General features: G+C 44.2%; 1 protein-coding gene across 1 annotated transcript; it reads left to right on the forward strand.

The window, feature by feature from the left end:
* The first annotated feature begins 175 nt into the window (after positions 1-175).
* On the forward strand, positions 176-18379 carry NDUFA8 (NADH:ubiquinone oxidoreductase subunit A8). Its single transcript, XM_065928525.1, has 4 exons — positions 176-331; positions 7739-7902; positions 13171-13336; positions 18058-18379. Exons 1-4 carry the CDS (start codon positions 281-283, stop codon positions 18193-18195), a joined length of 519 nt encoding a protein of 172 aa, XP_065784597.1. The 5' UTR covers positions 176-280; the 3' UTR covers positions 18196-18379.
* The last annotated feature ends 271 nt before the right edge of the window (positions 18380-18650 follow it).

Genomic DNA, 18650 nt, shown 5'->3' on the forward strand with positions numbered 1-18650 from the left:
TTCCAGTCTTTGGGACACCAGGGTCTCAGTGTATCCTGCCTCACCATGACAACCAGGAGGGATGGGCGGGGCCGAGGAGAAGCCCCGCCCCCAGACTCCGGGAGCTTCCTGGCTTTGCGCAGGCTCCGTGGCTCGCGGTTGGGTAGAGCAGTGCGGCTGCGTGCTGCCGCCGCTGCGCATGCGCAGGCGCTAGGTGGCCCTCGGCGGTCGGAAGGGGAGTTCAAGGAGACGGGGGAGACGCGGCAGCGGGCACCTCCTCGGGGTCGCGGCTGCAGCCATCATGCCGGGGATAGTGGAGCTGCCCACTCTGGAGGATCTGAAAGTGCAGGAGGTGAGACTCGTCTGGAGGAAGGCGAGCGGGGACAGGGCTGCCGCTTCCCGGGCCTAGGCCCAGCCGTGCTTGCACTCAGCGGACCCTGGCCCCGGACCCCGCATCCCAGCCCCATGCCCTCAGCTTGCACACAGGTTGACCCTCGGGACGTCTCGGGGAGACCCATCCTTCAGTAGCTCGAGAGCTCTCCGCTTCCCTGCAGCAATCTGCTTCTCCTTTACGTGAATGACAGTGGTATTTCTTACTAAGCACCACCCAGGGTCCTTTTACTTCATGTCACTTGGTACTCAGACGTCCCTACGAAGTGAGTGTACAGCCCCGGGTGCTAACAGTCGAGGGAGAGAGACAGTCACCTTAAAGTAGCATTGTCGCTGCAGAGTGCATTGGAGTGGAGCTCGAAAGCCGCAGAAAAAGGAGATAGTATTGGAGGCGAATTTGCTAACAGCCTGGGAAAGTGTTTGGTAAAAGAACATTTAAAGCATTCATTTACTCAAGAGCTGTCGTTTGAATAATTACCATATGCATATACACTGGAAAATGAGATAGACCCTGACCTCATAGAGTTTATAATCTAATAGGGAAACAATACAGTTACAGTACAGTGTCGTTACAGCTATATGAGAAGTGAAGACCGATAATACTAATTATAGCAAACACTAGACTCAGACAGGATGCTAACAACAAACTTTAATTCATAGGCTCCTCCCAGCCAGGAGAGGATATAGTTGATCTCTCCATGTTATAGATACGGTCCTGAGAAAAGTGATTTGCCCATGGTCACACCTCACGCCGTACAGCTACAATATGAACCCAGGTCTGAATTTTAAAGCCATACTTTTAAATGACCATGTTAGGGGCAAAAGCTCAGAAGGTCGAGAAGGCTTAGCAGAATTTTGTGTTTTGCTGTTTGATGTCACTCTTGGTGGAAAGCAACAGTGGCCGAGCCTGGAGCGGTACCTGGGGCTGAGGTGGGGCTGGGTAGCGACTTTCACAGGGCCAGACTGAGCAGTTTGGACTTTGGATCCTGTAGGTGAGGTGATGGGGAGATGTGGAAGATTTTTAGGCAAGGAAGTGTCAGAGCAGGACTGGATAATCAGGCTACATTGGAGGAGAAAGAGGAAGATGAAAAATTGCATGCCAAAAATTGTATCACAGGTCCAGTATTACGTATTTTACCTAGATTACTTCATTTCATCCTATATGCCTGTAAGAATGGCAACTATTATTTTCCTTGGATGAAAGAATTTTTAGCTGTGTTTGGAGACTTTGAAATAAAGTGACATTTACTAAAAGGTTGGGGGGGTAGGTACTGCCAGCAGTCCATTTGTTTCTTATCCCATTGTGAATCTGGGTTAAGACTTTGAGTTTCTGTTTCTTCATTGGCACTCTGATTTGGTTCAACAGTCATCTGAGGTTCTGTTTCTTGGACGTATTCTATTTCTGGAATACATTTGCCATTAGAGTTCACACAGTTGAATTGAGAAACAGATAATTGGATAAATAACTAAAATGCAGGACAAAATATGATTAAATGCTATGGACGAGGGCAAATATGATTTAAGAGGAGAGTAGGGGACTTCCTGGTGGTCCAGTGGTTAGAACTCTGCACTTCCACTACAAAGGTCTTGGGTTCCATCCTTGGTTGGGGAACTGAGATCCTGCCTGCTGGAAGGCAAGGCCAAAAAAAAAAAGAGAGAGAGAGAGGATTTGAAGTTGTATTTAAATTCTAGGCCTAGCCATTCAGTTACCTTGATTAATCAGTTTTCCCGTTTGGACAGTTATTTTATTTGTAAAATGAAGTGCTTCCAGCTGTCTAATCCTCTGAGGCAGTGAAGGGAACAGAAAACTTCCTGGGCATAATGTGAAACTTGGCTAAATGACATTTGCAGGATGGTATTTCTAGGCAGAGATGGAGAGAAGAGCTTTCTAAATGAGACAGGATCTGAAAGGTAGGCAGGTGGGACCAAAAAACAGGTCTGGGAACAGTGAGTTCCGGGTGCTAGAGAACAACCAGTACTTTTTTGAAGTCTGGTGCATTGAAAAGGCAGAAGGATAGTTGGGATCCAGAAGGCTTTGAATACCTTGTGAGAAACTCAGGCTTTAGTCTGCTGTTTAGCGTGAATCCTTCAAGTGTTTTGTTGCAGATTTAATAGCAGAGTAACATAAGAATTGTCTCTTAGGACAGCAGTTCTATGAAGAATGATTGAAAGAGAGGAATAAGAAGAGCAAGGGGACCAGTCTTGGTGGTTGTTGAAATAACTGAGGAAGATATTATTGACCCCAATATGATTGGTGACTGTGCTTACAGAGAGGAAAGAACATGTTTATCTAGGATTGATCAGACTTAGCAATGACTTAGATAGCAGAGGCAGGAAAGGTTGAGGAATCAATGTCACATTTGCACCCTGACAATAAGACTGAGGGAGCCAGAAGTGGTGGGTTTGAGAAGCAAGTTAAACCTATTTTGGACCTCATTGACCTTGGAGTTAATGACACATGCCTGTGGACAACTAGTCAGAAACTTTGGGCAGGAAACTCTTTGGACACATTGACCATTTTGAATAAAAATAACCATCAGTATTTATGATGTCTCCTGAGAAATGTGGATGCAGGTCAGGAAGCAACAGTTAGAACTAGACATGGAACAGCAGACTAGTTCCATATTGGGAAAGGAATACGTCAAGACTGTATATTGTCATCCTGCTTACATGCAGAGTACATCATGTGAAATGCCAGGCTGGATGAAACACATGATGGAATCAAGATTGCCGGGAGAAATATCAGTAACCTCAGATATGTAACTGACACCACCCTTATGGCAGAAAGCAAAGAAATAAAGAGTCTCTTGATGAAAGTGAAAGAGGAGAGTGAAAAGGGTGGCTTAAAACGCAACATTCAGAAAACTAAGATCATGGTATCCAGTCCCATCACTTCATGGCAAATAGATGAGGAAACAATGGAAACAGTGAGAGACTTTATTTTGGGGGGCTCCAAAATCACTGCAGATGGTGACTGCAGCCATGAAATTAAAAGATGCTTGCTCCTTGGAAGAAAAGCTATGACCAACCTAGACAGCATATTAAAAAGCAGAGACATTACTTTGCCTTCAAAGGTCCATCTGGTCAAAGCTATGGTTTTTCCAGTAGTCATGTATGGATGTGAGAGTTGGACTGTAAAGAAAGCTGAGTGCTGAAGAATTCATGCTTTTGAACTGTGGTGCTGGAGAATACTCTTGAGAGTCTTGGACTGCAAGGAGATCAGCCAGTCAATCCTAAAGGAAATTAGTCCTAAGAATTCATTGGAAGGACTGATGCTGAAGCTGAAACTCTAATTCTTTGGCCACCTGATATGAAGAACTGACTCATTGGAAAAGACCCTGATGCTGGGCAAGATTGAAGGCAGGAGGAGAAGGGGACGACAGAGGATGAAATGGTTGCATGGCATCACCAACTCGATGGACATGAGTTTGATCAAGCTCTGGGAGATGGTGAAGGACAGGGAAGCCTGGTGTGCTACAGTCCATGGGGTCGCAAAGAGCCGGACACGACTAAGCGACTGAACTGAACTTATTTACGATGTACTTCTATGCGCTAGGCACTTCATAATATTTTTATGTGTATTGACTCACTTAAGCCTCACAGCAGTTCCATCAGCTGAGTACTGTCATCCTCCATTTTATGTAAAATAAGCAAAATACAAAGCCTAGTATAAATTAAGTACTCCAAAAAGAAAAAAAAAGGGTGCAGATAGGGTGTAAGGAAGAAAGAATAGGGCTAGAAGGTTGCTCATAGGACTTGTTCTGCCCCCCTTTTTCACACCTGCAGACTGTATAAACCTGGTGTGCAGTGAGGCTGTTATGGGGATGGATAAGGAAGGGCGTTGAAATTTTGTGTTCTTTTGAGACAAAGGGAGCTGAATGGATCTGAGAGGGTATTCACTGTAAGCAGCTGTGCAGGGATGTGGTTTCTGCTGGAACTCAAATCAGTCTTAGTGAAGAAGCAGGTGAGGGCTGTTGGCGACATCAGTGGTCGTGATGCAGTGGCACGTGGCCTGATGGGAGGTCGCAGTCTCCCTTGCCAGTTCTGTGCTTGCCACTGACGTGCCGTGCCATCTTGAGCACATGGGTCCTCTTCCTCAGGAAATAAGTTCAGTGAGTTCTCAGCCTTGATTTCCCTGTGACAGGGCATCTATTACATGCTTAACAGCATGAGCATACCTAGATTGGGATAAGACACTTGTAAGGAAGTAAAGCAAAGAAGACCATAGACTTTTGGTGGCATGATAGCTGTGGAAGCATCGGAATAATTAAATCAGCCATTTAAAGATGTTCTAAGGCATTCAACAAGGAAATCAATATAGCTAACTTAATTTAAAAAAATATATTAGGCTTTAAAAATAGTTTGTCTTGATTTTTAGTCTCCCAGCTCTCTATAGGTAATATAGCAAGCAAGCATGTACCACTCAACTAACTGAAATAAACTGTCATCAAAAACTGGAATACAAAATTTTAACAGATATGTAAACGAGCTTATTAGAATTGTCATGGCAAATTTCAGTTCCATCCTAAATTCACCTCTGCTTTGCTAACTTTAACGGTTGTAATATTAGTGTAGTGTTAGTCGCTCGCTCAGTCATGTCTGACTCTTGGATCTCATAGGCTGTAGCCCTCCAGACTCCTCTGTCCATGGAATTCTCCAGGCAAGAATACTGGAGTGGGTATTTCTCTTCTCCAGGGGATCTTCCCAACCCAGGGATCAAACCCAGGTCTCTTGCATTGCAGGCAGAGTCTTTACCATCTGAGCCACCAGGAAAGCCCATGTAATAGTAGTCACAACCATAACTTTATTCTCTTCCTATAGTGTTTAGATGAATTATCTTTTCTTGTCTTTGGTCTTATTAAAAATAGTAATAACCTAGGCTGTGTGAAATTTGTAAAAAATGAAATAAAAATTTTATTATTATAAATATTATAAAATTATTCTCATGCAAAAATTCTTGATAAATATTTACAAATCAAATCCAGTGGTATCTTAAGGCATAATGCATGAGGACAGACTAGATTTTATTCTAGTACACTGGATCAATTTTAGAAAATCTGTTAATGCTCTACATGACATGTATAGATTAATGAAAAAGAAATCTGAAAATTTCAGTCTTTCCTGGTGGAGGAATCAGCAGTGAAACAAAGCCAGTCATGATTAGAAAGAAACTTCCCTAATGAGGAACGTGTAGGCAAGTATATCCCAGACACCGACAGCCCTTATCATACCAAACTATCTAAAAGTTGGGAACAAAGCAGGGAAGCCTGCCGTCATTGCTGTTTGTCTGTATCATCCTGGAAGTTCTGGTCAGAGCATTAAGAGAGGAAAAAGAGAAGAGGAAGGAAAAGAAGTATCAGAGAGGAGGGCTTCCCTGGGGGCTCAGACTGTAAAGAATCCAACTGCAATGTGGGAGACCTGGATTCGATCCCTGGGTGGGGAAGATCTCCTGGAGGAGGGCATGGCAACCCACTGCAGTATTCTTGCCTGGAGAATCCCCATGGACAGAGGAGCCTGGCAGGCTATGGTTCCTGGGGTTGCAAAGAGTCAGACATGACTGAGCGACTAAGCACATCAGAGAAGAAGGGAGGCAGTTTTTATTTGTACATGGAAGCTTTTCTGTTAATCCCCTTGAATTTCCTATCAGAACTGAAGAGAGTTAGTGAACTATGACTGTAGAGAAGATACAGTGTACAGACTAGCAATAACTAACTTGAAAATGTAAGGGAAATATAACCTATCTAGAGAGTATCCAAAATATGAGAACATTGAAAAATAAATAAGAAACATGCAAGATTCCTGTATGGGAAACTAATTTTAACCGAGGAAAATGAGGATGAGCTAACTGGAGAGACATACTGATAACTATGTTCTGGATGAGAAGGCATTGTCCAGATAGTCCTAACCTCTCCTGTAACTATTACATCCCTTGCTGGGGTGAGTGCTATGCACCAGGTGTAAAAGCCAGCGGTGCCCTCAGAGAGCCCCTCCCACACAACCAGCCGCCTGGCTGCACCAGCCTCATCTCCCCACTCCTGGTCCACACTTCCTCCTTCAGCCACACAAACCCAGTCTCTCCACCCCATCCTCTCCAGGCCTCTGTGTCAGGGGTTTCCTTCCCATGGCCAGAAAAACTGCCCCCGGCCCCCCAGTTTCTCTTTCTGCTCTCGTTCCCCAGCTGCCATCACAAGCCAAGTATTTAATGCCTCGTTTTACCCTGTCTTGTTCTCATTTGTGACAGCTCCTTCTGCCCAGCACTGTTTTCGGTGCTTGGTGGACCATGGTAAATATCACCTTAATTAGAATTTAGGGAGAATGGACATCTTTACAGTAGTAGACCTGTGTTGAAAACAAAACCCCTGCCCTCTTGAAGCTTACCTTCCAGTGGTCACAGATCGAGTGACTCTCGGGGCTAGTTTATCTAAGATGATCAGGGAGAGACTCTGGGGAGATAAAATGTGAGCAGGGACCCAGAATTGTAAAAGTGCCCTTTCCAGTCTAATTTGATATATAACTAGACTTAGCACGATTGCAATGCACACTATCGGGGGAGGGGTGTTCATCTGTGAGAACAGCTGGACCAGTTTTGTAAAGGAGGGCTGGTGAGGAGGAGGGTCTTCCCAGACAACAAACAGTAGTTAAAACTGCCATGGTCCTGGTACCGGAAGAGGTGGTACGGAAAAGAGGCCAGCGGGACCCCTGCTGCAGCAGCTGCTAGGCAGGCTCTGGGCTGTATGGTGAGCTGGCTGCGGCTACTCTGTGCTTCTGGAGAAACTGCTGCGCTGCGAGTGAGGAGACTGGGGTAGCTGTGGGAATGGCTGCCTTGAATACACTCTAAACTTCACAAAGTCCACAGATGCAGTACTTTATTCTTAATAATAACTTGCTGGACTGCAGGCTCTTACTGGTCTCTTGCGGTCTCTAATCTGTGATTCTGTCATCTTCTGGAAATTTTACATCTTTCCACTTTTATTCCTGGAAAGGAGACTCATCCACGCTCCTCAGGGTTGGTTCCTTCCCTTACATCCCCGAAGCCTCCATCTCCCTTCAGAGTTCCGCTTTCTCTCTCACAAAGATCTAAGGATTCTTTTGGGGCTGCCGTTCCCTTATGTCTAAAGTGGGAGTTGTTGATAATCAGCTTGATGAGATTATCACAAAGGTGTGAAAATCATACGCATGAAAGAGCTCTGTGGTCTTGGAAGTGCCATGGATCCTAAGGGATTGTTACTGGGGTCCCTATCTTTAGTTTTCTGGGCCAAGTCAGAGCAAGGTTACCTTCCTGTTCCCTCTGTCTTGATCTCAAGGTGAGGCTGAGGACCTGGTGTTCTGGTCATGAATCTGTGGCCCTTCTCCCCGTCCCTCTCCCCAGGTGAAAGTCAGCTCGTCTGTGCTGAAGGCTGCGGCCCATCACTATGGCGCTCAGTGCGACAAGCCCAACAAGGAGTTCATGCTGTGCCGCTGGGAGGAGAAGGACCCCCGGCGGTGCTTAGAGGAAGGCAAGCTTGTCAACCAGTGTGCCCTGGAGTTCTTCAGGTAGGAGCTTTTCACCCAAGTGCTGGTGGGTTGAAACACCAAGGTGTGTGCTATCTTGGTGAACTTCCAGCCCAGTTAAGTGGAAGGACAGTTTTACTGACTAATTCTGGTAGGAAATAGAAGGCTTTGCAGTCAGATAGACCACTGTAAAGCTCACAATAATAATGATACTTATTTTTGTTATTTGTTTGTATTATTTGTTATTATATGTTCTTTTTCTTTTTTAGTTTTTTTTGAAGTTGAGTTGATTTACACTGTTAGTGTGACATTATACAATGTTACTGATTTCTGCCGTCCAGCACAGTTATACATATATGTGTTCTTTTTTTAATATTCTTTTCTGTTATAGTTTATCACAGAATATTGACTATAGTTCCCTGTGCTATACAGTAGTATCTTGTTTTTTATCCATCCCATGTGTAATAATTTGCATTTCTATATCTGTGAGTCTGTTTCATGGATGTGTTCATTTGTGGACACATCTAAAACGCATCTAAAACACTGTATTTCAGATCCTGCATATAAGTGATATCATACAGTATTTGTTTCTGTCTGACATCACTTAGTTTAATCTCTAGGTCTGTCTTTGTGTTATTGCAAATGACATTATTTCATTCTCTTTTATGACTGAGTAGGATTCCATCGTCAACCCACTCCAGTGTTCTTGCCTGGAGAATCCCAGGGATGGCGGAACCTGGTGGGCTGCCGTCTGTGGGGTCACACAGAGTCGGACACAACTGAAGTGTCTTAGCAGCAGCAGCAGTAGAATTCCATTGTACGGGCTTCCTGGGTGGCATTAGTGGTAAAGAACCCACCTGTCAACGCAGGAGACATAAGGGATGTGGGTTCAATCCCTGGGTCAGGAAGATCCCCTGGAAGAGGGCATGGCAGCACACTCCCGCATTCTTGCTTGGAGAATCCCATGGACAGAGGAGCCTGATGAGCTGCAGTCCACGGGGTCGCAAAGAGTCGGACACAACTGAAGCAACTTAGCATGCAGGATTCCATTGTGTGTACACACACACACACACACACTCACGCACCCCACATCTTTATCTGTTCATCTGTTGATGGACATTTAGGTTGTTTTCCATGTCGTGTCTCTTGTGAATATTAGCACCTTCCTTAATCTCTGTGAATCACAATTTCCAAACTAGGGTAATACCTGTCATATACGATTGTTGTGAGAAATCTGAAAAGGCACATAAAAGCAACTTAGAACAGTGCTTGCTAGCTATCAGGCATTCACTAGTTTGTTATCATTATTATAAGTGCAGGACACACAGTTATGATGGAAAGGAAGGTGTGTTTAGAGTCAAATGTTTAGATAGGCCAATATGCTTAGTACTATAAGTAGAAAAAGTCCAAATTGCAATTGTAGAAAAATGTTTTAACAACCATATTAGCCAAAACTCAAAGGGACAGAAACTGAATTCATAGGGAGTTGACTCATGTTAAGTGTCAAGTCCAGAAATAGGATTGGCATCAGGCAGGGCTGGGTCCAAGGACTTAAATAATTTCATAACTACTTGGTGTCTTTTTGCATCACCTCTTCTCCCCTCAGTTTCTTAGTTCTGCTTTTCTCTATCAAACTCATTTTGAGAGACTTCCTTGCTGTAACAGAAACGGCCTCCAGCCACTCCAAGCTTCTAGGCTCCTTACTTAGCAGACCCAGACGGAGTGCCAGCCAGTAGCATGAGTTGGGGTCCGTGGAACTGAGTCTTATCCTGGCTGATCGACTTCATGTACGTGTCTCTGAATCAGTTAGGTTTTGAGAGATAAAATACTGTGACTGGTCAAGGCTTGCCTTAAGTGGGGAGTAGACTTTGACTCATCTAAATCACATTGCCAAGCCATAGGGAGGGGTTGTTCCCCAAAGGAGAATTCGAAGGATGTTCCAGAAGAATGGGGAATGACTGCTGGCTAGACAAACGAACAGATGTCCCCTACAGTGACGTAAGAACTGTTCACACAATAGCTTTTTTCCTTCTTTCTTGCTTTTGCTATCTTTGTCCACATGCAGAGATATTTTTGTACTCAAAGTCATAGTGTGTGTATTCATTGGAAATAACTCATTTTTCTCTTGAAACTATTGGAAACATTCTTTCAAGTTGCTCCCTCTTTGTGATCATCATTTTTAATGGCTGTCTAATATTCCACTGGTAGATAAACCAGCCATAATGTACCTCATGATTCTTGTTACTAAACATCATTGTTGATTTCCATTTTTGATTGTTTTGGATAAATCTGCAGTGGTTACATTTGTGTAGAGATCATTTTCATTTTTTAATTGATTCATTGGCATGCATTTCCCAGCAGTGAGCTTATTCTTTTAAAGGCTTTCAACATGATTTATGGCTCTTGAATTACAGTTGCCCTGTCTTTTGAAGTTGGGTCAGTTTATACTGTACTCAGCACTGTATTCTGGTATCCTTCATCAGCTTTGCATTTGATTTAAATATTTGATAGGTACAAAATGGTATTTTACTCCTGTTTGAATTTGTATTCATTTGATTGCTAATAAGGTAGAATGTGTATTTATTTGAGAGCTTTTTATTTTCTAAGAACTTTGGCAAAGCATTTTTCCTTTGCCTCAAAGAAAGTATATATAAGTGAGAAATGTTTGGATTTCACGAGCTTCCAGTGTGCTGAAGTTGCCTGCTGTTAAGAGCTAATAGATAATTATCTGTTCATGTAGGTGCCAGGGTAGCAGAATCCAGGTCACAGCCCTCAGTACCAGAGTGATGGTTTACACCCTTCTTGGCTTCCCTGGTAGCTCAGATGGTAAAGCGTCTGCCTACAATGCGGGAGACCCAGGTTCGATCCCTGGGTCGGGAAGATCTCCTGGAGAAGGAAATGGCAACCTACTCCAGTATTCTTGCCTGGAAAATCCCATGGACTGAGGATCCTGGTAGGCTACAGTCCATGGGTTCGCAAAGAGTCGGACACGACTGAGCGACTTCACTTTAACTTTCTGCCACAGCATATTGGAGGAGTCCAAAGTTCCAACTGGTCATGCCAGCTCACTACCAAGCATGATTCTCAAGTCCAGGTTTTGTTCAGTCACTCAGTCGTGTCTGACTCTTTGCAACCCCATGGACTGCGTGCAGCACGCCAGGCTTCCCTGTCCATCACCATCTCCCAGAGCTTGCTCAAACTCATGTCCATTATTCAGTGATCCATCCAGCCATTTCATCCTCTGTTGCCCCCTTCTCCTCCTGCCTTCAGTCTTTCCCAGCATCAGGGTCTTTTCCAGTGAGTTGGCTCTTTGCATCAAGTGGCCAAAGTATTGGAGCTTCAGCTTCAGCATCAGTCCTTCCAGTGAATATTCAGGATTGATTTCCTTTAGGATTGACTGGTTTCATCTTGCTGTCCAAGGGACTCTCAAGAGTCTTCTCCAGCACCATAGCTCGAAGGCATCAATTCTTTGGTGCTCAGCCTTTTTTATTGTCCTGCTCTCACATCCATATGTGACTACTGGAAAAACCATGGCTTTGATTCTATGGACCTTTGTAGGCAAAGTAATGTCTCTGCTTTTTAATATGCTGTCTAGGTTTGTCATTACTTTTCTTCCAAGGAGCAAGCGGCTCCTTTAATTTCCTGGCTGCAGTCACTGTCCACAGTGATTTTGGAGCCCAGGTAAATAGTGTATCCCTGTTTCCATTGTTTCCCATCTGTTTGCCATGAAGTGATGGGATCAGATGCCATGATCTTCGTTTTTTGAATGTTGAGTTTTAAGCCAGCTTTTTCATTCTCCTCTGTCACCTTCATCAAGAGGCTCTTTAGTTCCTGGTTCCTTTAGTCAAGGTTATTGGGGTACAATTTTGTGTACCATAGAAGTCTAGGTTAGTGAGACTACAGATAACCCCGAAAAGCTCCCTAGGCTTTGACATTCCTTCTTCCTTCCTGTTATACCTCCTGTCACCCTCCAAAGGGGATTCTCAAGACACCTGGAAGGGTGTAAGAAACTGATATCCATTGGTTGCCTTACAGGAGCGGGACTGAGCAGCGATGAAAAGTCAGTTTTTCTTTTGTATTTTCTTCAGCCACTGCTGAAGTTCTTATGTTAAATATGATTCCTGCGTTCACTGTAGCTAGGTTCTTGGAAAATGACGAGTAAGTTCTTCATTATTATTCCAACAGGGGAAGGAGGCACTCTATGCTTCTTCCACTGCCTCAGATAGATAGCCTTTTACATAAAATAACAGTATTTTATTCTTGCCTGGATTTGCATTTATTTGATTACTAGCAACGCTGATGGTAAGAGAAGGGGAATTTTGCAAAATAATGAAGGCTTACCCCTTTCATACACAAGTTACTTTTTCTTCAACCACTTTTGGTGACCACAAAATGAGTTATATTCTGTGTTGCTTCTTAAGAGAGCAAATATAGTTTACCTTTCTTATTAATGATAAGAATTAATCTCTGTTTTTGTTCAGTGCACAAATAGAATGACGTCCTTGAGCTTTGGAGGTGTGGAGGGTGGTCTGCCTCCACAGTGATTGACCCCCAGGATCAGAAGATCCTTGTCAATTTGTGTATCTGCTTTTTATAATTCTATCTCCTCCTTTGTCATTGTCTGTCACCTCTGACGTCTGTCAGCACCATGTCTCTGAGTATGCCTCCCTCTCTTCTAAAATTTCAAAGCTGATAAACTTTAGAATTGGATCCAAGGGGAATAAATAGGTCCCAAGTGAGGAGTTATCTGAGGAAAATATATACACCTTAGACATTTTTGGTTTTAAAAATATTTATTTATTAATGTATTTAGCTGTGTCGGGTCTTGGTTGCAGCACGTTGGATCTAGTTCTGAATCCGGGCCCCCTGCATTGGGAGCGTGGAGTCTTAGCCACTAGACTGCAGGGGAGTCCCAGGTGACAGTCTTTTGGCATTTCTCTTCATTTGTTTTTGCTGTACAAAGAAATTAGGTCGTATGCCTCAGATCTTATTTTACGTATTGGTCCTCAACCTGAGGATCTCCAGGTTGCCTTGCAGGTGAGGTAAGAGTACTCTCATACCTTTCAGAAAGCAAGGCTGTGTGTTTGCGGTCTGTATCAAATTTTTCCCCACTTTTTTGTTTTTCATGGTTCTGCAAAGAGCTGCCCCTAACCAAGGGCTTCCCAGCTGGCGCAGTGGAAAAGAAAATGCATGTCAGTGCAGGAGACCCAGGAGATGCGGGTTTGATCCCTGGGTCAGGAGTAGGAAATGGCACGCGCACACACACACACACGCACGCACGCACACTCCTAACCAAGCCCTCTTTTCCAGGCAGATAAAGCGGCACTGCGCGGAGCCTTTCACGGAGTACTGGACCTGCATTGATTACTCCGGCCTGCAGCTATTTCGTCGCTGCCGCAAACAGCAGGCGCAGTTTGACCAGTGCGTGCTGGATAAGCTGGGCTGGGTGCGGCCGGACCTGGGGGAGCTGTCAAAGGTAACATGGTTTCCTGCTGGTCTCTCTCTCACTGAGGGTGGGGAAAGGCAGGAGGAGGTCCAGAAAGGGTCTTCTGTGAGTTCAAGTCTGATGTGGCAGATCCAAACTGACCAGTCAGCTCAGCTAGGGAGTGATTACCCACAGCCGAGTTTACTTAACAGAAATGCTCCTTTCCATACATCTGTCAGCATGTGCGGGTTTTTTTTTTTTTGTTAATTACTAATAACTAACTGAAGAACAGAAGGGAGTAGATGAGGATAAAATGTTTAAGGGGCTCGGTCAGTTGAAAACATTGAGGTTATTATGGGGAAATGGGTTTGAGGTTATGCCTGATTTTTCAGAAGCATACCTGAGGTTTTTTTTTTTTTAAGTCATGCCTGTAGTTTTAAAAGCGTGTTTTCCTACTTTCTCCTTTATTTCCTGTCTCAGCTGTGACACCACCATCTGTTGAAACCTCAGAGCTAGAAGGAACCTGAACATCTCTTTTCTTCACTTTGCCCTCTGTCTTCCTTTATCCAGTCCTCAATTCTTTAGATCAGCATCTCCTCGAATATTATTTTGAATCCTCACACTGTCCTCATTTCTTGAATGGGAGTGCTTAGCTCGGCTACAGGAGCTTGTGGGAGGGCAGGGTGGATGGCTGTAGGCATGATCTGTGTGGAAAATAAATATGACTTTTTATTAAAAAAAACTTTTCCCAGGGGCTTCCTATTTGCTCATAAAACTGAGCATCCCCTCTGTATCCTGAGACGCATGGCCCTTTGTGACCTGAACCATCCCTGCTTCTTAAGCATTGTCTCCCCCATTGCTTCTGGGAAGCATAGGTAGCAAGGCATGGCGGGAAAGACTGGTTTGAAAGGAGACTGAAAGTAGGTTTGAATCTTAGTTTCATGACTTCATTGGGATCTTGAGTGAATTGCTAAACATCTCCTCTCCTACCACAGTTATAAGATGGGACCAGTATTAGTCCCTGTTTTTCTGTGGGGATTAAGCTAAGGAGGCTATGTGAAGCCCCAGCATAGTGTCGGCACACAGGCCCATAATTATTAATGTTCGTTCCCTTCCCTTTGTGTGCGGCATCTGTGGATGATAGTTGGGTCTTACGCTTGTTGCCAGAAGTAGAGGAATGGTTTAGCAATTTTATTTTTTTGGTATGTGGCAAATCTTTACTTCAGATACCTTCTTTTACTGCAGTGAACAACTTACTTATTTTTACTTTGAAAAACTTTTATTGAAATATAGTTGATTTACAGTGCTGGGTTAGTTTCAGGTGTGCAGTAAAGTGATTCAGCTATACATGTATATGAATATATATATATTCTTTTTTTAAAAAACATTCTCATCATTATATGCTGTTACAGTATACTGAGTATAATTCCCTGTGCTATGCAATAGGTCCTTGTTGGTGGTCTATTTTATGTATAGTAGCTGATCCAAAGTGAGCAAATTATTTTTATTTATTTTTTTAAGAAATATATATTTTTATTTATTATTTATTTATTTTGGTTGCATCGGGTCTTGGTAATGTGGCACACGTGATCTTTCATCATCTTTCCTGTACACAAGATCGTTTAGTTACGGCACGCAGGATCTAGTTCCTTGACCAGGGATAGGACCTGGGCCCCGGCCTTGGGAGCTCAGAGTCTTTTTTATTTTTTATTTTTTTTTTAGCTTTGATGCCTCCACTGATTTTTTTTTCCATTTATTTTTATTAGTTGGAGGCTAATTACTTTACAATATTGTAGTGGTTTTTGTCATACATTGACATGAATCCACCATGGAGTTACATGTATTCCCCATCCCGATCCCCCCTCCCACCTCCCTCTCCACCCGATCCCTCTGGGTCTTCCCAGTGCACCAGGCCCGAGCACTTGTCTCATGCATCCAACCTGGGCTGGTGATCTGTTTCACCCTAGATAATATACATGTTTAGATGCTGTTCTCCCGAAACATCCCACCCTTGCCTTCTCCCACAGAGTCCAAAAGTCTGTTCTGTACATCTGTGTCTCTTTTTCTGTTTTGCATATAGGGTTATCGTCACCATTTTTCTAAATTCCATATATATGTGTTAGTATACAGTATTGGTCTTTATCTTTCTGGCTTACTTCACTCTGTATGATGGGCTCCAGTTTCATCCATCTCATTAGAACTGATTAAAATGAATTCTTTTTGATGGCTGAGTAATATTCCATTGTGTATATGTACCACAGCTTCCTTATCCATTCGTCTCCTGATGGGCATCTAGGTTGCTTCCATGTCCTGGCTATTATAAACAGTGCTGTGATGAACATTGGGGTGCACGTGTCTCTTTCAGATCTGGTTTTCTCCGTGTGTATGCCCAGGAGTGGGATTGCTAGGTCATATGGCAGTTCTATTTGCAGTTTTTTAAGAAATCTCCACACTGTTCTCCATAACGGCTGTATCAGCTTGCATTCCCACCAACAGTGTAAGAGGGTTCCCTTTTCTCCACACCCTCTCCAGCATTTATTGCTTGTAGACTTTTGGATAGCAGCCATCCTGACTGGCGTGTAATGGTACCTCATGGGAGCTCAGAGTCTTATACACTGGACCATCAGGGAAGTCTCCCAAGTTATTTTGAATAGTTGATAATTCTAAGTTGGAAAGTGGTAGAACTTTTACATCTAATAAAGAAAACTGCCTTTTCTCATTTCTGTCTCATGGAAGGAGAATTTACAAATCATGCTGTTAAGAAAGTATATTTATTCCTGAATCTTTGTATTAAATACCTTTTAAAGAAAACCTTGAAAAGAAAAAGGTATTGTTATCTGAACTCTTTCCAAAGTGTATTTCATTAAGAGGATTACGAACTTTAGTTATACTTCAGTTCAATCTCTAGGAAGGGTCATAACGCTGGACAAAGTCTGTACTTCAGCATCACTCACTCACGCGTCCGGGTCCCTGCCCTCCCTCGTGCTCCCAGTGAATTCCTCATCCAATCTCAGCTCAGGGGTCGGGTCTATCTGTGAAGTTTCTGGCTTTCCTAGGTAGGGTTGCGCGCTCTCGCCCGTAATTCATCGCCCTGATAATACTAATTTTGAAAATAACTAATGGAGCATCTGCTCCATACATCAGGCACTTCACGTGTGTTATTCTAATAACCCTGGGAGCTACTGTTGGCCCCGTTTACAGATGGGAAATTGAAAGTTCAGTCAGATCCCCAAGGTCATTTACCTAGTAATTAGTTTGACCACGTGCTTCTGCTCCTTCTGTTTTGAGTCTGGTGCAGAAGAGGAAGTTGTTTCATTGTCCTTTCCACAGTAATTTGTCCTTTAAAGGGGCCCTTTTATTTTCTCTAGTTTTATTTCACAGACATCTTGAATTCCTTAAAGGAGCTTCAAATGCCAGCTGGAGGCATTTGGAATACTCTTTCAAGCAACAAGGAACCATTAGTGATCTCTAATTATAGCGGAGAGATGAGAAAACTGTTTTAAAAGCAAATGAAAAACTATTCTGGACTTGTAGTCAGAAAACTGGAGTTCCAGCTCCAGCTCTGACATTTACAGTGTCCTGATCTTAGACAAGCCAGCATCTCTGCTCCTCTTCTATGGACTGGAGATAATTATACCTCGGAGGGTGCTTATAATAAGAATTGTGAGACTGTGTCTATGAAAGCTCTGTTCACAACAAATGATGTTTGAATTTGTACATCTGTGAAGATTGATCTAGTTGTATCACACGGGGTGGCTTGGGAGACCACTAGATAATAAGACCGTTAATAACCGTGGCCTTCCGTCTTTCTGCTTCTCTGGGCCCGTTTCCTCATCTTTACAGTGAGAACAGTTTCTCCTGGGTTTCTGATGGAGACTTGTGTGGGCTAATGTAGGTATAAAATTCTATCCTCCTCTCCCCTTGGACCCCAGTTCTGTGCTCTGCCCTCACCCGGCCCGTGGGCTCAGCATCCGCAGTCTAGCTTTTGCACACTCTGTCCTGGCCTGCAGACGTGATTAAGTTCTTCCTTGTTCCAGTAACATCTGTTGCCACTGGATTAAAATTCAAACATCTTTGCATATCGTTCATCGCCCTTCATCATCTGGCCCCTGCCTCCCAGCGTCCTGTGACATGTAAAAAGCACAGGCCCTGGAGCAGGCAGATCTGGCTTCAAGTCCTGGTGCTTCCAGTGTTGGCCTGGAGGCCCCAGGGAACCTGCAGGTCGACTCTGAGGAGTGTCAGCGTGAGCTGGAATAATGTCATCTTCAACAACAGGACCAGGTGCACCGCCTGTCCTTCGGCTGTTCTAAGGACGTGCATCCCTCCCTCTTTGTACTCTTGGTTTACTTGGAAGGTCTTTTCCTTTCTGCCTTCCTGATTGGTTCCTACTCACCCTTCAAGATGGAGCTAAATACTTGCCCTTCAGAAATAGTTGGGGCCCCTGGAGGACAGCAGGTGGGTGGAGGTCCTGCTCCTCCCGCCCCCCGCCCCATGACTTGCCTGGGAAGCCCCTGGGGATGGCCTCCTGTCTGGCTCCAGCAGCAAGGACTGTGTGAATCTTGTTCCCTTTTGTATCCTAACTTCTTCCACGTGGAATGGTGCAAAGTAGGCATGCTTCAGTGTGTATTCAGGGTGAAATGTGATGTACTTAGGGCTTCGATGAGGAGTGGCTGGGGCCGCCGGGGCAGAGAGGAGACCTGGGAGGTGTGTTTGTGGTCACAGCTGCTGCACCTGACTCTCAAGCTTCCCTTTTCCTCTTCCTCCCTCCGCAGGTCACCAAAGTGAAAACAGACCGACCCTTACCAGAGAATCCCTATCACTCAAGAGCAAGGCCAGAGCCCAACCCCGAGGTGGAAGGTGATCTGAAGCCCGCCAGGCACGGCAGCCGTCTCTTTTTCTGGACCATGTGAAGATGGGTCCGTGGCCCCACACCCAGGCACGCACCCAGGCAGCGGGCAGTGAAAACTCTCCCGCCGTTTGCATCAACTGATAGAGGGCTTTTTCCGGGATCACAAACATTAACCAAAACATTAATTTATGTGACTTGGCAGTTATTCTATACCATTTCCTGCCCATTAAAAATTTTAAAGGAAACAGTTGTATTTTATTATGTTTTCTATAACCTTCTGGCCTTTGAAGATGACTTCCCCTTGCTTTTTCTCCTTGTGGTCCTGCCTGTTCCCCCCCATCTCTCTGTTTTAAGTAGGCATCTGCCAGTGCAGTAGGGGAGCCTCGTGGGATCACGGACAGGTGAACGTGTAAAGGAAAGGCTTTGTTAGCCGCGATGGTGCCTCAGGACCTATCTGTGTTCACACATTTTGAAGTCTCCACTTTCTTCCCATCCAACATCTCAGACAAATGGAGT

This window comes from Muntiacus reevesi, chromosome 3 (assembly GCF_963930625.1).
Source record: "Muntiacus reevesi chromosome 3, mMunRee1.1, whole genome shotgun sequence".
NCBI classification, from domain to species: Eukaryota; Metazoa; Chordata; class Mammalia; order Artiodactyla; family Cervidae; genus Muntiacus; species Muntiacus reevesi.

Coding starts and splice junctions, on each gene's coding strand:
- NDUFA8 (XM_065928525.1), top strand. CDS start 281: ATGCCGGGGATAGTGGAGCTGCCCACTCTGGAGGATCTGAAAGTGCAG. Junction 7,903..13,170: donor TGTGCCCTGGAGTTCTTCAG/GTAGGAGCTTTT, acceptor CCTCTTTTCCAG/GCAGATAAAGCGGCACTGCG. Junction 13,337..18,057: donor ACCTGGGGGAGCTGTCAAAG/GTAACATGGTTT, acceptor CTCCCTCCGCAG/GTCACCAAAGTGAAAACAGA.